Source organism: Carcharodon carcharias, chromosome 26, assembly GCF_017639515.1.
Source record: "Carcharodon carcharias isolate sCarCar2 chromosome 26, sCarCar2.pri, whole genome shotgun sequence".
Classification (NCBI taxonomy): Eukaryota; Metazoa; Chordata; class Chondrichthyes; order Lamniformes; family Lamnidae; genus Carcharodon; species Carcharodon carcharias.
The window spans coordinates 18,870,670-18,888,124 of record NC_054492.1 but is presented as its reverse complement, the minus strand read 5'-3'; the positions used below and the strand labels follow the sequence as shown (position 1 = coordinate 18,888,124).

Sequence of the window (17,455 nt, the reverse complement as noted above, 5' to 3'; positions counted from 1 at the left end):
AAACTTCACTTGTGACTGCAGAATGAGAAAACAGACATGCAACAAAATTGTGGAAGCTGGAGTTCGGAAGAAACGTTGTTTTCTAGTAAAATATTAGATTTGTGAAATAGATTTGCTTCAGAATCATCTGATGTTCTAGCTGTTGTTTCCTGTATGAATAGAATAGGATTAATCTTATAAGGAAGACCACCAATAGAAACAGATGATTAAGTAGTTTACAGACCATTATAGTTTACCTTCTGTTAATTGCAGAATAACACTAGATTCATTTTGAATTATATTGATATCATGTCCAAACATTTTAACTTGGTGGCATACCATAAAACTCTGGTTATTTGTTGTACAGTTACATAGTTTGGAGGGATAGGAGGTACAGTTTGTGTGAAAGGTGGTGTCTAGATTGAAGAAAACGTTTGCTTGAGGCCACTTGGTGCACTTTTAGAATGCTCCTTCAACTGCTATTCTGTTTTGGATTAGCGGGAAGTGAATCCTGAAAATTGATAGTCAATTAATTCCCTGTAATTTGTTTAAAGGCGAATAAAGTGCTTGGCAGTTGTGTGCAAAGAAAGGTGACATCACCGGATTTTTAATGCTGTTCAGATGCAAACCTGTTTGGTTCCTGGAGACACTGTTCTATAATAATTATTTCAAGCAGCAGCAACAAGAATTTACATTTAATGTAGAAGAAGCATAGCCTGGTGCTTCAGGGGCAGAAACAAAAAAAAAGAGGTCAAGCCCAAAAAGGCGATATTGAAAGGGTGGGAGCTGAAAAAAAGGTTGATCAAAAAGATGGATTTTAAGGAGGGTCATTAAGGAGGAGAGGTTTAAGGAGAGTATCCCAGCACCTGGGGGCATAGGTGGCTGCAGGCATGGAAACTGCGGTGGGCAAAGGCAGGGACGATGCACAAGAGGTCAGAGTAAAAGTGATGCAAAGCTTGTTGGGAGCGAAAGGTTGTTAGGATTAGAGGAAATTACCGAGATGGGGAAGGATCAGGCCACAAAGAGCAGACAGCTATGCTTTTGGAGTGCGAGACAGTGGGGATAGTAATAGAGCTTTGTTGGCCAGATTGTGTTGGGCTGGAACCCAGAAGCTATTACTCCATTTGAGATGAAGGTTATTTAACTCCCTCAGGAGATTAGCAAACAATTGGAAAAAGTCCCTGATGTTGGAAATCATATTGTTTGCCTGAAAGACCTGAATTAATCAACAGAATGCTCGCTCCCAGGCACCATCCTTCAGTTGTTATTTATAAAAAATAAAATTACTATTGTATTCAACAACAGAGACTTGGGGGAAATTATTTTATTAGGACCCTGACTTTCTTTTCACATTTTAAAATAGCAGTGTGGAAAATAAATATTGAATTTAGTCTTTACAGTAGTGCTGCTGTTTATTACAGAAGCTCGGTTGTCCACTTTAAGGCTGGTCACGTGCACAAACAGAATACTCGCTCCTTCTAACAGTTGGATGTAACTTTACTTGCTATCTTTCAGCTAGCCCTTTATCTTCTGGGAAAGGCAGACTAGAGAAGCTCAGGGCAGTTTTAGCATCGTAACTCCCAAGCCGGCGTCGTAACTTTAGCATCGTAACTCCCAAGCAGGCATCGTAACTTTAGCATCGTAACTCCCAAGCAGGCAATTTTCGTCTTTCTTCCTTGACAGAATGAGCAAGAACCTCTCCAAACATAACGTAACTACCAATGCCTTTGAGCTGAGTGACATTTGCTGAGCAGAAAGGACTATGCAAAATATTCTTTATCCCAAAATAAAAACAAGGTGGAAAAGGCCTTCTGGGTCATCGAGCCCCAACAAAAGCAAAAGTTTTCAAATTTACAAGGGAAAATGACGAAACATTCAGTTTATCACAGTTTATTTAATATTTTGGGACACTTCCAAATTTGTTCTTCTGCATCTAGTTCCCAACAGGATCACTAGGTGGCAGTAAAGTGTATCAGGCTGATTTGAAATGACTAACCATAGAACAATGGAACACAGCTATGTACCAGGGTGTGCTCATTTTTAACAGCTGTTAAAAGAAAAGTCCAGCTGGTTTTCTGTTTGAGTTGTATTTATCTAACCTATTTACATTGAAATTGAAAATATTATGTAATGGCTCGAAGGGCCAAGTGGCCTACTCCTGCTCCTAATTCGTATGTTCATATGTAATGTGATTTATAAAAAATAGAGTCGGATAAAATTGTCTACAGTGCACTCACTCTGAAGTGGATATAATATTGCCAGTTTTACTGATCAGTAACACAAATGGTTAACCTTTTGCGTTCCAGCTGATAGCTTGAGGTCCGTGAAGAGCTAGTGTATCCAAAAAAAATTCTCTATTTAAAACCATATTTGTAGTGCTAATTATAATGGGTAACCTCTCCTGGTACCAAGATCTTATAATCAACCAGTACAGAAATGATATGCTTTTTCCTCTTTGGTATGCAATTTTGTAGAACTAAATGATCAGCATATGCTCTAAGGTTTCAGTTTTCATGCTTCACTGAGCGATACAGATGGGGTTTACTGTTAAGTAGGCCTGTATGATGTTCAATTTTTATATCATCATGGTCCCCACATGGGTTCAGCAGGATGCACAATAGGAGTAACAATCAAAATAATAAACCTTTATTGCAGATGTTTCCAGTTGATTTAACCTCAACAGTTGAGCTGTACAGATCAGTTTTGGTCATCTTAAGGTGTTAAGCCTAAACTTCCTATTGCCATTCCATGTCCAGTTTTCATATTGGACTTATTGTAGTGCAAATTTAGTACAAAGCCCCTAGCAGAGAGCAACAGAAACTCGCTCTGATTCTGTTTCATTATTTCCATCAAACTCTATAACTTGGGCAGGTAGTTTGGCAGTGTTGAGAATTGTGTCAGCTCTGCTGTGATGGTTGGAGCTGAAACATTATTCCTCAATCCAACACACACATCACGATGTAGCAATAAGATAGACATGGGGTAGAATCTTACCTATGTCGGGCGGGGGTGGGGGTGGGCGCGGAGCCGATCATCGCCTGCGATTGGCTGGGCGCCGCCATTTTATGTGGGTGGGCCAATTAACTCCCACCCGAGGATGAGGTTTCCTGAAAAACTCGAAGGCCAACCTTAAGGTTGGACGGGTAGCATTGCAAACAACTTTAATTTGCTTTTTTTAATGGCTTTAATAGGCCGTTGACAGTTCGGCAATGCATGCCCAAAATATCGGAATGATGCACGATGACTTAGGGATGCAGGCCCGATGTCCTCACGCACCATTTTACATGTCGGCCCTGCTGCTGCATTTCAACAGCAATATTCTGCCCATGGAAACTGCCCTATGTTCACAGGGGCGTTGGTTTGGGGCGGGGCGGGGGGGGGGGTGTGTATGAGGGGGAGGAAGGCAGTTAATTTACTTAAGCTAAGCTAAATTCCGCCTGTTAACTTTGTTGAGTTGTTCAATTTCTTCCAAACCTCAGAATATGCCTAGATATGTAATTTTTTTTTTAAAGCAGCTCATTTAGATAAATTGAATGTTTGTTGAAGGAGCTTGCACCATCCTTTAAAACTCTGCTGTATAATCCCAGTTAGATCTTTATTAGGGTTAAGAGAGAAAGAACTCCAGATCACAAGGTAACTACAATTAATAAAGGCATTCGGCCCATCTTGGTTCTTAGATTTTTGCCTGCACCTGTCCATCTGGACGTCTATTCTAAGGATTGATCATTTGAACTGGGAGGTTATATCTATCAGGCTGGTGCCCTTTTCTCTAGAAAAGTGAAGACTGAGGAATGACCTGATAGAGGCAGATTATGACAGGGTTTGATGGGTATCCTGATTTGTAACCATCCTGGCTTAGAACTTTTTCACTGTTCCTTCACTGTTGCTGGATCAAAATCCAGATACTCCCTCCCTAACAGCCCACACCACATAGGCTGCAGCATTTCAAGAAGCTCACTACCACCTTCTCAGGGGCAGTTAGGGATGGGCAATAAATGTTGGCCTAGCCAGCGAAGCCTACATCTCATGAACAGAAAAAGAAAAAAAAGAGAAGCTATTTCCAATTTTGGACAAAACCAGAAATGGATCACAGACATAACACAGTCACTAATAAATCCAATAGGGAATCAGGAGAAACTTCTTCACCCAAAGTGTGGTTAGAATGTGGAACTCAGTACCACAGGGAGCAATTGAGTTGAATACTCTTTCAAAGCTAGATATCGACATGAGGAAGAAAGGAATAGGATATGTTGATGGGGTTTGAAGAAGAAGATGGTAGGATGCTTGTGTGGAGCATAGACTCTGCATGGACTAGTTGGGCTAAATGCCCTGCCTCTGTACTGTAAATACTTGGTAATGGATGAAGAGCTTCCTGATCGCAATCCTAAATTTACCTTTTACCAGTCCAAGCCTGTATCCCCTCATCCTACTCACGTGGTTGGGATTAAGGTAGTTGACCTACTCTGTACCCCTTTGCTTTCTTAAGCACCATGGTAAGGTCACACCTCAGACACCCCCTATCCACATTTAAAAGCATACTTCTCTCCAGGCTTTCCCTCATAACTCAGGCCCCTGATACTAGGATTCAGTTTGGTGGTTCTTCTCTGTATTGCTTGCCTTGACTGTCTCGTTTGTTTCTTGGCAGCCAGAATTGGTCATCGTGCTCAAGGTGTGGCCTGACCAGAGTTCTAGTTAGCCATTATTTCCTCTGACTTGACTGTGTACTTCAACATTCTATTGGCCTTTATTGTTCGACATTGGCCAAACGTGTTGAACATCCAGTCTACCAAGAGTCACTCTACATCTTTAGTTACTTCAATATCATTCACAGAGGACATTTGGCACCTATTTTCCCTTTCTGGTTGAAATACTTTATTTTTTTTGCATTAATTGTTTCAAACCATTTCTGTTGCACTGAGCTCATTCTGCAATTTCTAGGCTGCCTCTTTTAATCTCACTGGCCCTCTTCATTTGCCATCCTTTGCAAATTTGACCAATTTGTATTGAGTTGCTAAATGTAAATCACTGATGTAAATTAGAAACATTCATGGTCTCAATACTGACATGACTTCTATAATCGAAGGGCATTTGGAGTACTGAAGAATTGCAATAGAATATTTATGTATCTCTTTTCAAAAAGGTAGTCAATATATTGAGACTGGCTTCATTATTTTACTCACGCCAGGGAAGGACAGTGCTCTCATAATTGTAGTCATTTGCCAAAAGGTTGTTAAGCAATCATTTTGTTTTTGGAATTCATGACTTGGCAGTGTTTCATCAGTGGGCAACTGACTGTCTGCTGTGGTCAAATGGTTCTTTTGAATAATGATGGTGTTCTGTACAGTCATGTGTTTGAGGTGAACATCCTGAGATAACTTGCTGACCTCATGCTATTGGCATGAAGCTCCTCCCATTGGAAGTGTACTGGTGTGCATAATTGTCTGACTATTTTAAAATATCTAATTTGCATCTTATGCCTGATGAGCAGAGTTATAAGATTATATCCAGAAATATATTTCTCTATTTAAGGAATTAAACTGAAATTTGCCACATTGCTTTTTTAAAAAAAAACAAAGCAAAAATCCTCAGTAAATTTAAAAAAATAGCTAATTTTAAAAAAATCTTCCCTTTTCTGGGATGACATTTGGTTTAAAATGCATTGCCTGGCCTCTCATTGATCCTTGGACACAATTCCTTGGGAGCTCAGCTGTGAGATGTTTGGCAGCCTGATGTAATCAGGAACGGTACATTTTTGATTTACTTTGCTCATTGGCAGCGCTATAGAGGAATGACCCAATTTAGTAGTTCATTTGAAACCATCAAATACAGAATACTTTGTAGAAGTTTCAGTCAGGACCCTTGGGCGGGATTTCATGTCTTGCCCCAAGACGAGTTTGGTGGTGGTGGGGGGCATTTAATCAGAGTGGGTGAGAACCACTCTGCTTCTCTGCCTCCACTCTGATTAAGTCCATGGAGGGAAGGCCCATGGACAACCATCGCACCCCACTGCCAACTGAAGCCTTTAAGTGGGCAATTAATGCCCGCTTAAGGGCCTCCTCCTACTGCTGCTGGTTTTAACCCATTAGCAGGCAGGGGTGCTCGCCATGTGGGTAGCATGTCAAGCAAACCTGTGCGGGGTTTCTTGTGGCACCCAAGGGGGGGTGGGGCATTCCTTGTTCAAAGGCAATCAGTGCTTGTTTGAGGGACCCAACATTGGGAAGGAGGAGTTCTGCTGAGTGCCAGCCCCTGCCCTTGCTGCCAAACCCCCTCTTCTGCGACCGCCCCCGCCACCTTTTCACTTGTGGCCTGAATCCAGCGAGGATACTAGGTGTCGGGTAGGTGTCATACTAGCAGCAGCTACCACCTTCCTGGTGATGCTGCCATCCAATAGAGCTGCTGGCTTCTGATTGGCATCAGCTGTTAGCAGGTGGGACTTCGCAGTCTCAGTCTCCAAACATGTTTGACAGGAAAATTGTGCAATCGGTTCCTTTTCTGCCCAGGAGCAGTGGCATCATTAAATGCACTCATCAACACATTTAGTATTTGAGCCCAAGTCAGTCTGATCAAACATAACCAGGATGTGCCACATGCTTTGTTACCCCTAAAGGCTGCAAATAATTACATTAACCATGAAACTGACTCCCAAATGTATTAAAGTGAATATAAGAATGCATCTTTTAATTATTTTTTAAAATCAATTTCAGGAAATGGTTTTGTTAACCCTCGTGCTTCGCCTGGCCTGCTGTGCTCCACAGGTGGGAATGGATTAGGAAAAGTAATGCCCACAAAATCTCCACCCCCTCCTGGTGGGAATGTTGGAATGAACAATCGCAAGCCAGACCTTCGAGTGGTAATTCCACCAACCAGCAAGGGCATGATGCCGCCTCTGGTGAGTTCATTAGAAAAAAACTGCAATGCAGGTTATATCAACACATTCATTCGTAGCTGTGTTACTCTATTTTATTCTGCTACTTTGGAAATTAAGAGCAGAATGCCTCTCAAAGTTGTGGGTGTACCACGTCTGTGGGTACACAGTTTGCAGCAGCCATGCCATGGGATATTCAAATGTTAACAAAGTAAATACATTGCCAACACCCTCAAAATACATCCTGATAAAGCATCAGTTTACATTTACATAATATCTTCCACACAACAAAAAAAACCCAAAGCAATTCTTTGGAAGAATGGCTATACTAAGCAGGAAGTAGGAAAGGTGACCAAAATCATGCTCCCAGATAAAGGTTTATGAAGAGAGTAAGATTTAGGAAGAGAATGAAGCTGAAGGGACAGGATAATTAAGCTGGGTAATAGCACAAATGTACTAATGAGCAGAGATTGTATACTGGATTTGCGTGTGGAGGACATTGAACAGCTAGGAGGTGCTATGAGGATTATAACTAATTTCAGTAGGGGTCAAGGAGACAGTGTGGATTGGCAATAACAGGAGTGATAGCTATGCAATGTTTCCTGAAAGATAAGGTCCATGTCTCAGTGTTGGAGTTAGTCTAAGGTGGAGCTGTGGGCACTAATGAGGAGAATGTCTGAGTAACTGAGTTTCAATGGCTCAGCGGCATGGGTAGAGTGATGTTCCAGAGGTGGAAGTAAGCAATCTTGGATGTGCGGTTGAAAAGAATGCAAAAAGCATACCTGCAGATTCAGTATAAGCAAGCACCTGGGTGGGACATGCTGAGACAGTGGCATCAGAAAGCGGGAGCCAAACCATAGCCTTCCATCTTGCTTAAGTTGAGCTGTTGCAAGTTCCGGCTCCTGTAGGACTTGATGTTGGAAGGCTAGCACTTAGAGTCAAGGATGAAACAAGAAAGCTAGCTTTGGTGTCATTAACATACTTGTAGAAGCTGACCCTGTGTTTGAAAATTATGGCATTGAGGGACAGTCTATAAAGTCGGAATAGGGGAAGACTGTGGATGGAACATTCCAGTTTTTGTGGATATGTGAGGAGAATCTATGAGAGAAAAATCAACTGATTTCATTGAGAAAGATGAGATGGAAACTAGGAATTGACTGTACAGTGGGTGCATGGGAATCTGAAACAAATGTCAGTGCTGATTTTTATTTCAATATAACATTGATCAGGTAAAGATTAAAGCAAAAAAACCCACTGAATTTAATCCATACCTTTGTATTGATTGACTACCAATTATGAGAAGTGTCAAGATCATTTTAACTTCCAGTAACGGAGTATGTTTATTTTATATCTGCTTTCTGCAGTCAGAGGAGGATGAGTTGGATATGGTAAGTCTAATCTCACCTTGGACAAATGTGTGTGCTTATAATAGGCCTTGAAAGAGGTTTTAACTAATACTCATTTTCAGAGTTTGTACTGTCTGCTGTAATATTGCATGGTTTTGAGTTTGAAGTGGAAAGTACTTAGGACCGTCTATGGCGTGGAACACCAGTACATTGTACCCTTGCATTTTCGCCTTTTTAAAAAAAAAACTACCCTATTTTTGAAGTAGTTGCTAAATTAAAACCCTATAAAATCTTGGAATTATACCCATTCCTATTCCTTTGTTTTCTCCCAATAGCCAGACCCTCAAAGCACATAAGAACTTACGCAATAACAGCTAAAAACGGCCATCTTGTTCTACTCCTTTCCCAGTGTATAAGTAGCTATCAATAACTTGATGGGAATTTAAAAGTATCGCAAGGCTTCATATTGTACCTTGGTTTGATATGGTTTGTTGAAACCCTTCTACCTTATTAATGTAAGTCCATTATTAAATTACTAGGTTGTATCTCTCAGGAGCCCCATCATTGCAGTTTGAAAAAAAGATCCACTCCATACTAACTAAACATTAACTATGGACTCAGTTAAAAGTACCTAGATTTGTCCCTCAATATTGGTTCAAATATTGTCAGCCATTAAGTAACTTATATCCACCAAATACTATCGTATTTATGATTACTTGCTTTAAGACTATTGAAAGCTTTTACCTTCCTTCTCATTGATGAAACTGAATATAATTTGTATTAAAATGTATTATGAACTACAATAATTTCATAGTAGATAATGTTTGGTAGATTTTATTTTTTCTGTATGCTTTTCGGATGTTTGTGATTCTTAATCTAAAAATATTTGGTTCAGCATTCTATTGAGCTAACTCAAGTTGCCACGCTTTCTATTATTATTGTGTTACTATTAGAGTTTTAATTTGTTGGAATAATGTTTTTCTTATTTAACTACTGCATGTAATAAGGCATTTCTACCATTTACTATTTTTTTTAAAAGAAGACCCTTGTCTTTTAATCTTGTGACCCCTCTTGCTGCCCTCCCTTTTGATACTCTGCCTGTGTAGGCCATTAGTCATTTGTGAGTCTTGATGGTAGGGGTCACTCAGTAGCGATCAGGATGAAGAAACCTGGTCAACACTGCACTGAGCTAATGATAGTACCCCTGTTCTCTTCTGGCTGAGACCAGCCAACTTGGCACATATTAGCAATTGCATTTGTATCTTGTATTCACTAGTTAAACTCATCAAGCCGTTAGAGTGGCTGACTGCACATTGTTTAAAGCGCTAGTGCTGATTCTTCTCGATGGCTCCAAATCCTGACTGAATAATGCAATTCTGTGTTGTTGTCAGGGCTTTGGAACTTGCCTCAATTATATTGCACAGTGTTCCACTGCACTGTGCCAATACAAAGACCATTGTGCACATGGAACCTGTTTACGCAGAGTTGATTGAAAATTACAACAGGCCTGTTATTGAAGTTTGCAACAAAGAAGGGTGGGGCCACTCATTTCATCATATTTGTGCTGGCTCTTTGCAGGAGCGGTCAAAAACTATGCCTTGTTCTCTCCTCGTGGACTTGAATTTTCCTCTGATTCAAATATTTATCCAATAGGAGTGTTGTCCGCCTGTAGCACTGCAAATTCAACAATGGACTGGTGATGCTATCAAAGATGCCCTGCAATTGACCACAATCATCATGAGGATAACAGAGGAAAGATTTCCTCTCCCTCGACCATTCTTCTGTGCACCATTCCGCCTGGTGACCTGACAGAGAACTGGCAAAATGAATGAATGACAGACTCAAACTCTACCAACTTTCTGTTTTGGAATTAAATACTGCACCTGTTTTAATTCCTGTTAAACTGCATTGTAAACTTGAACAGAATTGGAGCGTGTCTTGTTTAATTCTTTTATATTACAAGTGGAGGAAACAGGATGTAGTGAAATTATTAAAACATTTAGATCCCAGTTTTCTCTCTTGCATGTGATTTTGAACTTGAAAGCACAAATCTCCATTAGGTCCCATTTTGGACAATGAACAACCCCCAATCCAGCATTTTCAGGTATTAAAAATCTTGGGCTGCATTTAGTTGTAAAAACCTCAGCATACAAAATATAAAATTGGACTTCTTGCTTTTGTGATGAGTCTCTTCATCCCTGTTAATGAAATTTAGATCAGAAACAGTTTCTTATAGTGGAGAAAATGAAAGTAAATCTGCTTTTCCAATAATTCCTGTACAACTCTGCCTACGGAGAGATCTATTTTATGTAAAAGTGTTTCAGTAGTATATGCTTGTATTAAATAACTCAATCTTTTACTTGTAGAACGTACAGAGGATAAGCAGTTCACAGTCAACACAGGCTCTTGCAACTCCAGTTGTGTCTGTTACTACTCCAAGTCTACCACCGCATGGTCTGTTGTATTCGACATACAACACTGGTAATCAAACAGTATTCATTTTTATGCATGACTATCTGTACTGAATTAAAGTTTTTGGGAAACTTCTTCACTGTTTAAAAAAATTAACAAAGTGACATTGCTTGAATTTTGTATGCGGTCAGGTTATAGGAGTAGAAGGCTTTGCTTATACTACCTATTAGCTCTGTGCATAACAGGCACTGCATGGTATGGTACTGAGCCACTCAGCCTTTGAAGATCGTAAGGTTTGAGTGAGGGCCTGTTCTGCTTCTAATGAAATAAGTTAAGATTTTCTTCATCACAATTTGCAAATTGTGAAAATAGCTGTAATTCAACAATCATTGCTAGCTAATTCTGAAAAAATATAATGGGAAAGATACCATTATTCATATGTTTCTTGTGGGGTAGTGGTCTGAGAAGAAAAATCCAGGTAATTAAAACTACATATAAATTACACAAATCAAACAGAGGTTAGTTGTAACTGCTTGTACATTTCTGGCTCCAGGTCAGTTGAGTTTAACATTAATTAACTTACTTAGCAAAAGAGAAAATTAATGCATTCTACTTCTTTGGAAAAGGATTTTCCAATTCCATTCCCCAATTTTCTTCAAATATTCTTGTACAATTTTTAAGGAGAATAAGTTGTTTTCTACAAAAATCTCTACTGTGAGAGGCAAATTACAGACTGTGGACCTCTTGAAAAAGAATGGGATTTGCTTAATTTATAATGTTGACATGTTATCAAAAGAATAATAAGACAAAAATAGGAGACCTATAAATGCTGTTTAAAAAAAAATTACATTATAGCTTTATGAAAATAATACAAACATTCTACCTTACCATTAAGGTCAATGTACTTACTGAACAACCATACTAATGGACTTTTACATGGTTGAAGGTGACATATTAACACATGTAGGGGGTTATTTTGGTGAAAGGGTAAATACTTATTGGAAGCTAAACAAGTGCTGTGCCGATAAGACATGCCTGCTTGAAAGTCAGTATAGCATACAATTTTGGCGTTAATTACTGATTACCAAAGTTTAAACTTGCCTCATGGTGATAAATCGGACATCTTCAGGTTCGCACTCAGATATTGATTAGACATGGGGCTGGATTTAATGCAGCCTGTCACAACGGGAATATGGTGGCTTAATAGTTGAAGAGGCTCCACAGCAGTTTCGAGGTAGCGGGGGAACCTTCCCTGATTAAGTTGGAGGACGGAAGGAGCTGACACAGGATTCCTGGCCACGGGCAGGTGGGGTGGGTGCCACTGAAAACCACCAACCCTGCCCTTGCGTCTAAAGTCCCAACCCCACCCTGCATCCACCTCATCTTTGGTCTCCGGTCCCATGATGTTCCTGGGCCTAAATGCGATGCACCAAAATCTTGTGCAGCCTGCTTAATGAGAGCTAGCAGGTAATTTAGGGGTTGATCAATTATTTAGCGATTCTGTGGGTGGCTGCTCCCAACTTCTGCTCCTTTATAAAAATGGCATCTTGCACTAAACCGATGTTTGAGTTCAAGAGCCATATTTTGGAGGCTCAATTTAAGTCACTTTGAGCTCCTGATCTTTTAATGGAAGAGCATCTTGAATGTCTTTGTGACGATATCTCTTAGGGGTGTGTATGCTGCTTTCAATGAAAAACTTATTGCACCTGAAACATTCAAAACAAGCATGCTTTCCAAAAATCAATGTTCAGAAAATTGTGATAGAACTTTGGTTTCATTTTATTTAAGAAAGCTTAATCCTATCCAGTTTTAAGACTGAGAATGGAAGAATCAACAACCCTGCTAGACTCAATTTTGACTCAAATCTAGTGAAATTAAAATTGTTACTGAAGCAAATTGTTCTTTATTGTTGCATTTATGTGCTCACAGACTCATGGAAGTTAGAATGGATTGTTTCCAGCTTTTACATTTATCAAGGATATCTGATTAAGAACAACTTCAGTACAATAATTATACCTGTCTGATTTTACCAAAGAGTAGAACGTGCCTTTTCAAAGCACTTTGGTTAATTAGCAATTGATGAAATCATTTAATGCATAGGCATTTTGCAGAATAATTTTTCATGGGGAACAAAAAATGAAGTTAAGCCTCTGCTCTTCTGTGCTCACTGGAGTATTTGCTATTTAAAGTGCAGATTCATGTAAAGCTAAAAGTAACTGAAAATGATGTTTTCCTCCATTTCCTTTGCAGATTACTCACTAACCAGCGCTGACTTGTCTACACTATCAGGATTCAACTCACCAGGGACATTGTCATTAGGACCAGTGTCTGCTTGGCAACACCACCATCTTGGACCAGCTGCCCTCAGCTCACTAATGTAAGTTCGGCATTGCTAATACAGCTTGATAGAAAGTTATCAACATTATTAAAAGGAATCTAAATCAAAAACTAATATTACCGCATTGTTATTGGAATGTCTCTGAGCTTTGGGTAAGTGCCATGTGATATTGAGCCATATAGATCCAGATGGTCCCGGGTTTGATTACTAGTCTATATTAGCTGATCTTAACTAAGCAGAGTTGGCAGCATCCCAAGCAGCCTTTGTACCTGGCCTACAGATGTGAAGAAGCAGCCAAGGTTCCTGCTGCTGGCTCCCATCCAGTAACTCTTGGCTTGAATAGCTAGTGTGGATAATGGATGAGGACATGATTGAGCTCAGCTTTGATGCCTACAAGAGTCCTAAAGGCTACAGGCACTGAGCCCATGGCCATTTGACCACAGTACTTTGAGAGGCATCATTAACCCATATTTTCCAAAATGGAAATTATAAATAGAAAAAGTTAAATAATCTTTTTCTCAAAAATCTTCAACTTTCTTAGACATTTAAGAATTCCCTCCATAATAATAGGCAAAATCACTTTCTGGCAGTCTCTTTAACTATTCAAACTTCAGTACATTTTAACCTTTCTCTAGATCTACTGACTCCAGGCTAGACCTTTATGTGCTTCCAACAGATTATTTACCTGTTCTGTTTCCATAGCAAGGAAAAGATTTAGTAGATTTTCAGGGGGAAATTGGGTGCTGACATTAAGATCCAAAGTTGCTTTGATTATCTTTTCTTTTATGTTGGGTCTTGGTAAGTGCTGGAATTGAAATTAAGTGGCGTCCAATCTGTGGCATGCTAGCACTTAGTATTAAAACCTTTTCAAAGCATCACAGATGATTTCTAGTGTTGAACACTCACAACATTTTTCTTTGAAGCTTTCTGTCTGCTCATGATTTCAGCATGCATCAGACCTGTTCTTGAGTTTGGCTCTACGACCCACAGATAGCCAAATTCCCTGAAAGGTAATTCGAGCCTCCAGAATTACCACATTATGAAGTTACTGAGCTGTAACCCACAAACTCATTAGCACTAGCGGACTATTGTAGCAAGTGTCTCCAAGTCTAAGGCATAAAATGATGAACCCCCTTGTTACTAGTTTAGGATCTTGCCTTAGCTATTGATCACTTGGAAAGAAATAATAAACCATGCATCCCATTTGAATGTTTGCATTACTTTCTTCCAGATTGCTTGTAGCTGCAAAGGTTCACCACAAAAATTGACCCATAAGCATTTTTAGCTTCCAGCTATGCGGCCAGAGCTACATTTCATAGTTGCTAGCTCAATGTTTGTCTGCCCCTATGTTTCTTTTGTTTTCTTTATTAATTCTGTTCCAGGAAGTAAAGCAGCAATGTAAATGATATCTTCTGGGGCATCCTTAAACATAACATGATCCCAAAATTCTTTCCTTGAAGAAAATTATCTTAAAAGCAAAAGTATGACACTCCTTTAAGGGACATTATTAAATATACTTTTGTTTCTCTGGTAACTATCATGGAACAGTTCTGTAAAAAAAAAATGCTTCCATTGATCAGGCATTCATTTCTTCAGCCATTAACCTCTCCCTAATGATTATCAACATTGATGCTGGGTAATGCATCCATTATAAATAAGAAGATCTCAACACCACTTAATCTACATGGTCCGAATTCAAGGGAAAAGGTGCTGACATCACCTTTTGAGAGAGGCCTTCTGTAGGATATCTGAACATGGGATAAAGTTGGAGCACATTTCTTTAATACGATGCCATTACTGAATTCCTACATTGATAATCAACTCACTGCAGCCCCAGAAGCAGTTGCAAATAATATTCTTTGACTGATGGAGAGGTCCATTCTCTATATGTTTGCCCCTTCATGTTACTCCAGATCCAGTGGTTGGAGGGAAGAACCAGAAGGGAAAATCTGGTCCAGCTCATATGAGCTTTGTACCATCCTGACATATGATACCTTTCATAGAATCTTGATTTCTCACCTAACTGTACATTCCAAGATCAAAACAAATACCTCTCCAGAGGGGATTTACTGTATGCCCTATACCTCTTGAAAAGTGATTTTAGCTGATGGACATTTGAATAAGGAAGTTTTATACTCTAGGTATTCTCCAGGTTAAGATTGTGTTCTCCAGAGTCACTCTTCCTTCTGGATCAAGTGATTGTGAACCTTGGCCTACACTTGTTCTTGAGTGCAGAATCTGGACAAATAGTTCAGTGCTGTGCTTGAAGGGCTATTTGCATTTTTGGAAGTGTTTTTCTTCAGGTTAGATGTGAAACCAGGATCCTACATCTGTCTGTGCCCAGATTAGAGTTGCCAACTGTGGATGAACATCTTCCAGGTGACATCTGTGGAAGTGATATCATGGAAAGCCAGTGGCATGGCATGAAAACTATTTTAAAAAAACAAGCTATATCACATTTCAAAGTAGCTTCCTTGAAATGTCTCCTATATTTCAATGCAAGAAATGATGGCTAAGTTTCAACTTTGTGGAGTGCCCTGTGGAGTTTAAAAGTAACTAGGAGGTCACATATGGACAGTTGCAATTAAATCAATATGCTCAATATGGGGGAAAAAATCTTCCTCTAGAACCTGACAGTTCCTCTTACCTTCCAGTCTAAAGTGGAGCTCTGCCACAGGCATTCGAACCGGGATCTTACTCCCAGTCGTAAGCTTTTTCCTCCCGGCATCAAGCAAGGCACTGAATGCGCAGCATGTGCAGTGTCAGCTACCTGCATTCAAGATGGCACAGACTAAACAAACACAGGAGAGACCTTCCCCCCACTTCCCCTGCTCTCTTCGCCTCTGTCGCGACGCATGGTGTCGTCATCATGCATATGTGCAGGCTAGAACCGGCAAACAAGGAACCAGGCCTCTTCCAATCTCCCGGAAAGCTTTCTTTGGCACTGGGGGATTGATGCCGATTCCGATGGACTCCCGGCCATTCCAGGGAGGGTTTACGATCCTGGCACAGATGGGCAGAAAGATTTCATAGAAATATTCAAAGAGCAGGGAGTTTTTTGCACTGTCCTGCTCAATATTCCTTCCTCAACAGTGCCTTCTAGAAACTTGTTTGGCCTTCATCTTATGTCTGTGTGACTTTGGATGACTGCCAAGTTTGATAAGATGATAGTCAATGGAAGGTAATTTGTTATATAAAGTGCTGTGAGCTACTTTAGTATTAAATACACTATATACAAAATTTACAAGTAAATTGCATGTAACAGACTCATTGGTTCAAGCTTGTGTACATGATACCTGGGGACTCAGCATTTCAGGATTCCACTAAGAGCTACAGAATAGGCAGATTGATCTTCTGTCCATCAGCAGATTAAAGCTATAAAAAGCATCAGCAAAGCAATTGTACAACAACAGAGGTACCAAAACTCAGCCTAAGCAAATGAAGTGAGCTCCCAACCTATACACTCTCCCAATTAGAGAGTAATTTTACCCTGGTTATTTGTTTGGGGTGGTCTAACTGGCTGACAGGTATGGTCAGCTTGCTTGGTTAGCAGTTAAATCGGGTTAGTTAAATGCCCTGTTTTCCAGAGAACTGCAATTGCCTCATCCTCTTGAAACCTAGGAAGTTTGAATCCGTTGTTGGGACAGTAACGCGATTGCTATTGGGAACCGTTTCTGTGATTCTCTGAATAGAGCTCTCCCTTAGCAACTGGTGGTGCAGAGAGAGAAATAAAATCACCATCATTTTCTGTCTGGACCCCAAAAAATCAGATATCAAGTTCATTTGTACAAAAATAGCAATGTCTACAGCAAGTCTACAGCTGGGGTATATTGTGAACACATGAACATTTTTTCTTGGTAACTGGAATTTGGTTTGATATGTTGTGTGTGTGAGTGTCACGAATATCTTTGCGCTGCTTGACATCAAAACTGGCCGTCAAGACCCCAAGCTACATTTTAGCACAGTTTTAATCTTAAACCTACTCCCAAACATCAAGAACATCCAACAATAAGCATGTTGCACTCGCATGGATTATAAAGAAACTATGGGAACGGGAAGGGAAGATGCAAATTAATTTTACTTTTTGATGAACTTGAGTTTGAAACTTGATGAAATAAATGTCCCAATGATATTATAATATGTCTCCGTCTTAAACATTCATGTTGGAGAAAAATGCAGATTATACGATTCTACTACATATTCTAGAGAAACTCTTGAAGGGAACCAAATGCAGTTACTTTCTGGCCGTAGTCTGTAGGCAGTGCTTTCTGTTTTGTCATTGTAAAGGGAAAAAAAAGTATTTTAAACCTGTTCAAAAATGGATGCATTTATAACATCGTTGCACATACTGACCAGAATAATTCTACCATCCTGGACAAGTACCTGAATTTACTGGAGCAGCAATTTGCATATTGTTCCATGCATGGTTGTAAATGTTTCATCCAGTTAAACTTTCATGAATATTGGTATTGGCCATCCTCACCTCTATTCAGAATAGTCACAGTAGACCACGTG

At 39.8% G+C, this 17,455-nt stretch overlaps 1 protein-coding gene across 17 annotated transcripts in view; it reads left to right on the top strand.

The window, feature by feature from the left end:
* The window catches only part of mef2aa (myocyte enhancer factor 2aa), a 214,447-nt gene that overhangs the window by 190,385 nt on the left and 6,607 nt on the right, over positions 1–17,455 (top strand). For 11 of the 17 annotated variants that reach the window (XM_041174759.1, XM_041174770.1, XM_041174762.1 and 8 more), the window contains 4 exons: positions 6,684–6,868; positions 8,209–8,232; positions 10,557–10,671; positions 12,853–12,979. In XM_041174759.1, coding sequence (XP_041030693.1) covers positions 6,684–6,868; positions 8,209–8,232; positions 10,557–10,671; positions 12,853–12,979 — 451 coding nt within the window. The remainder of the gene's footprint in view (positions 1–6,683; positions 6,869–8,208; positions 8,233–10,556; positions 10,672–12,852; positions 12,980–17,455) is intronic. The other 6 variants (XM_041174766.1, XM_041174771.1, XM_041174764.1 and 3 more) reach the window with 1 other exon arrangement.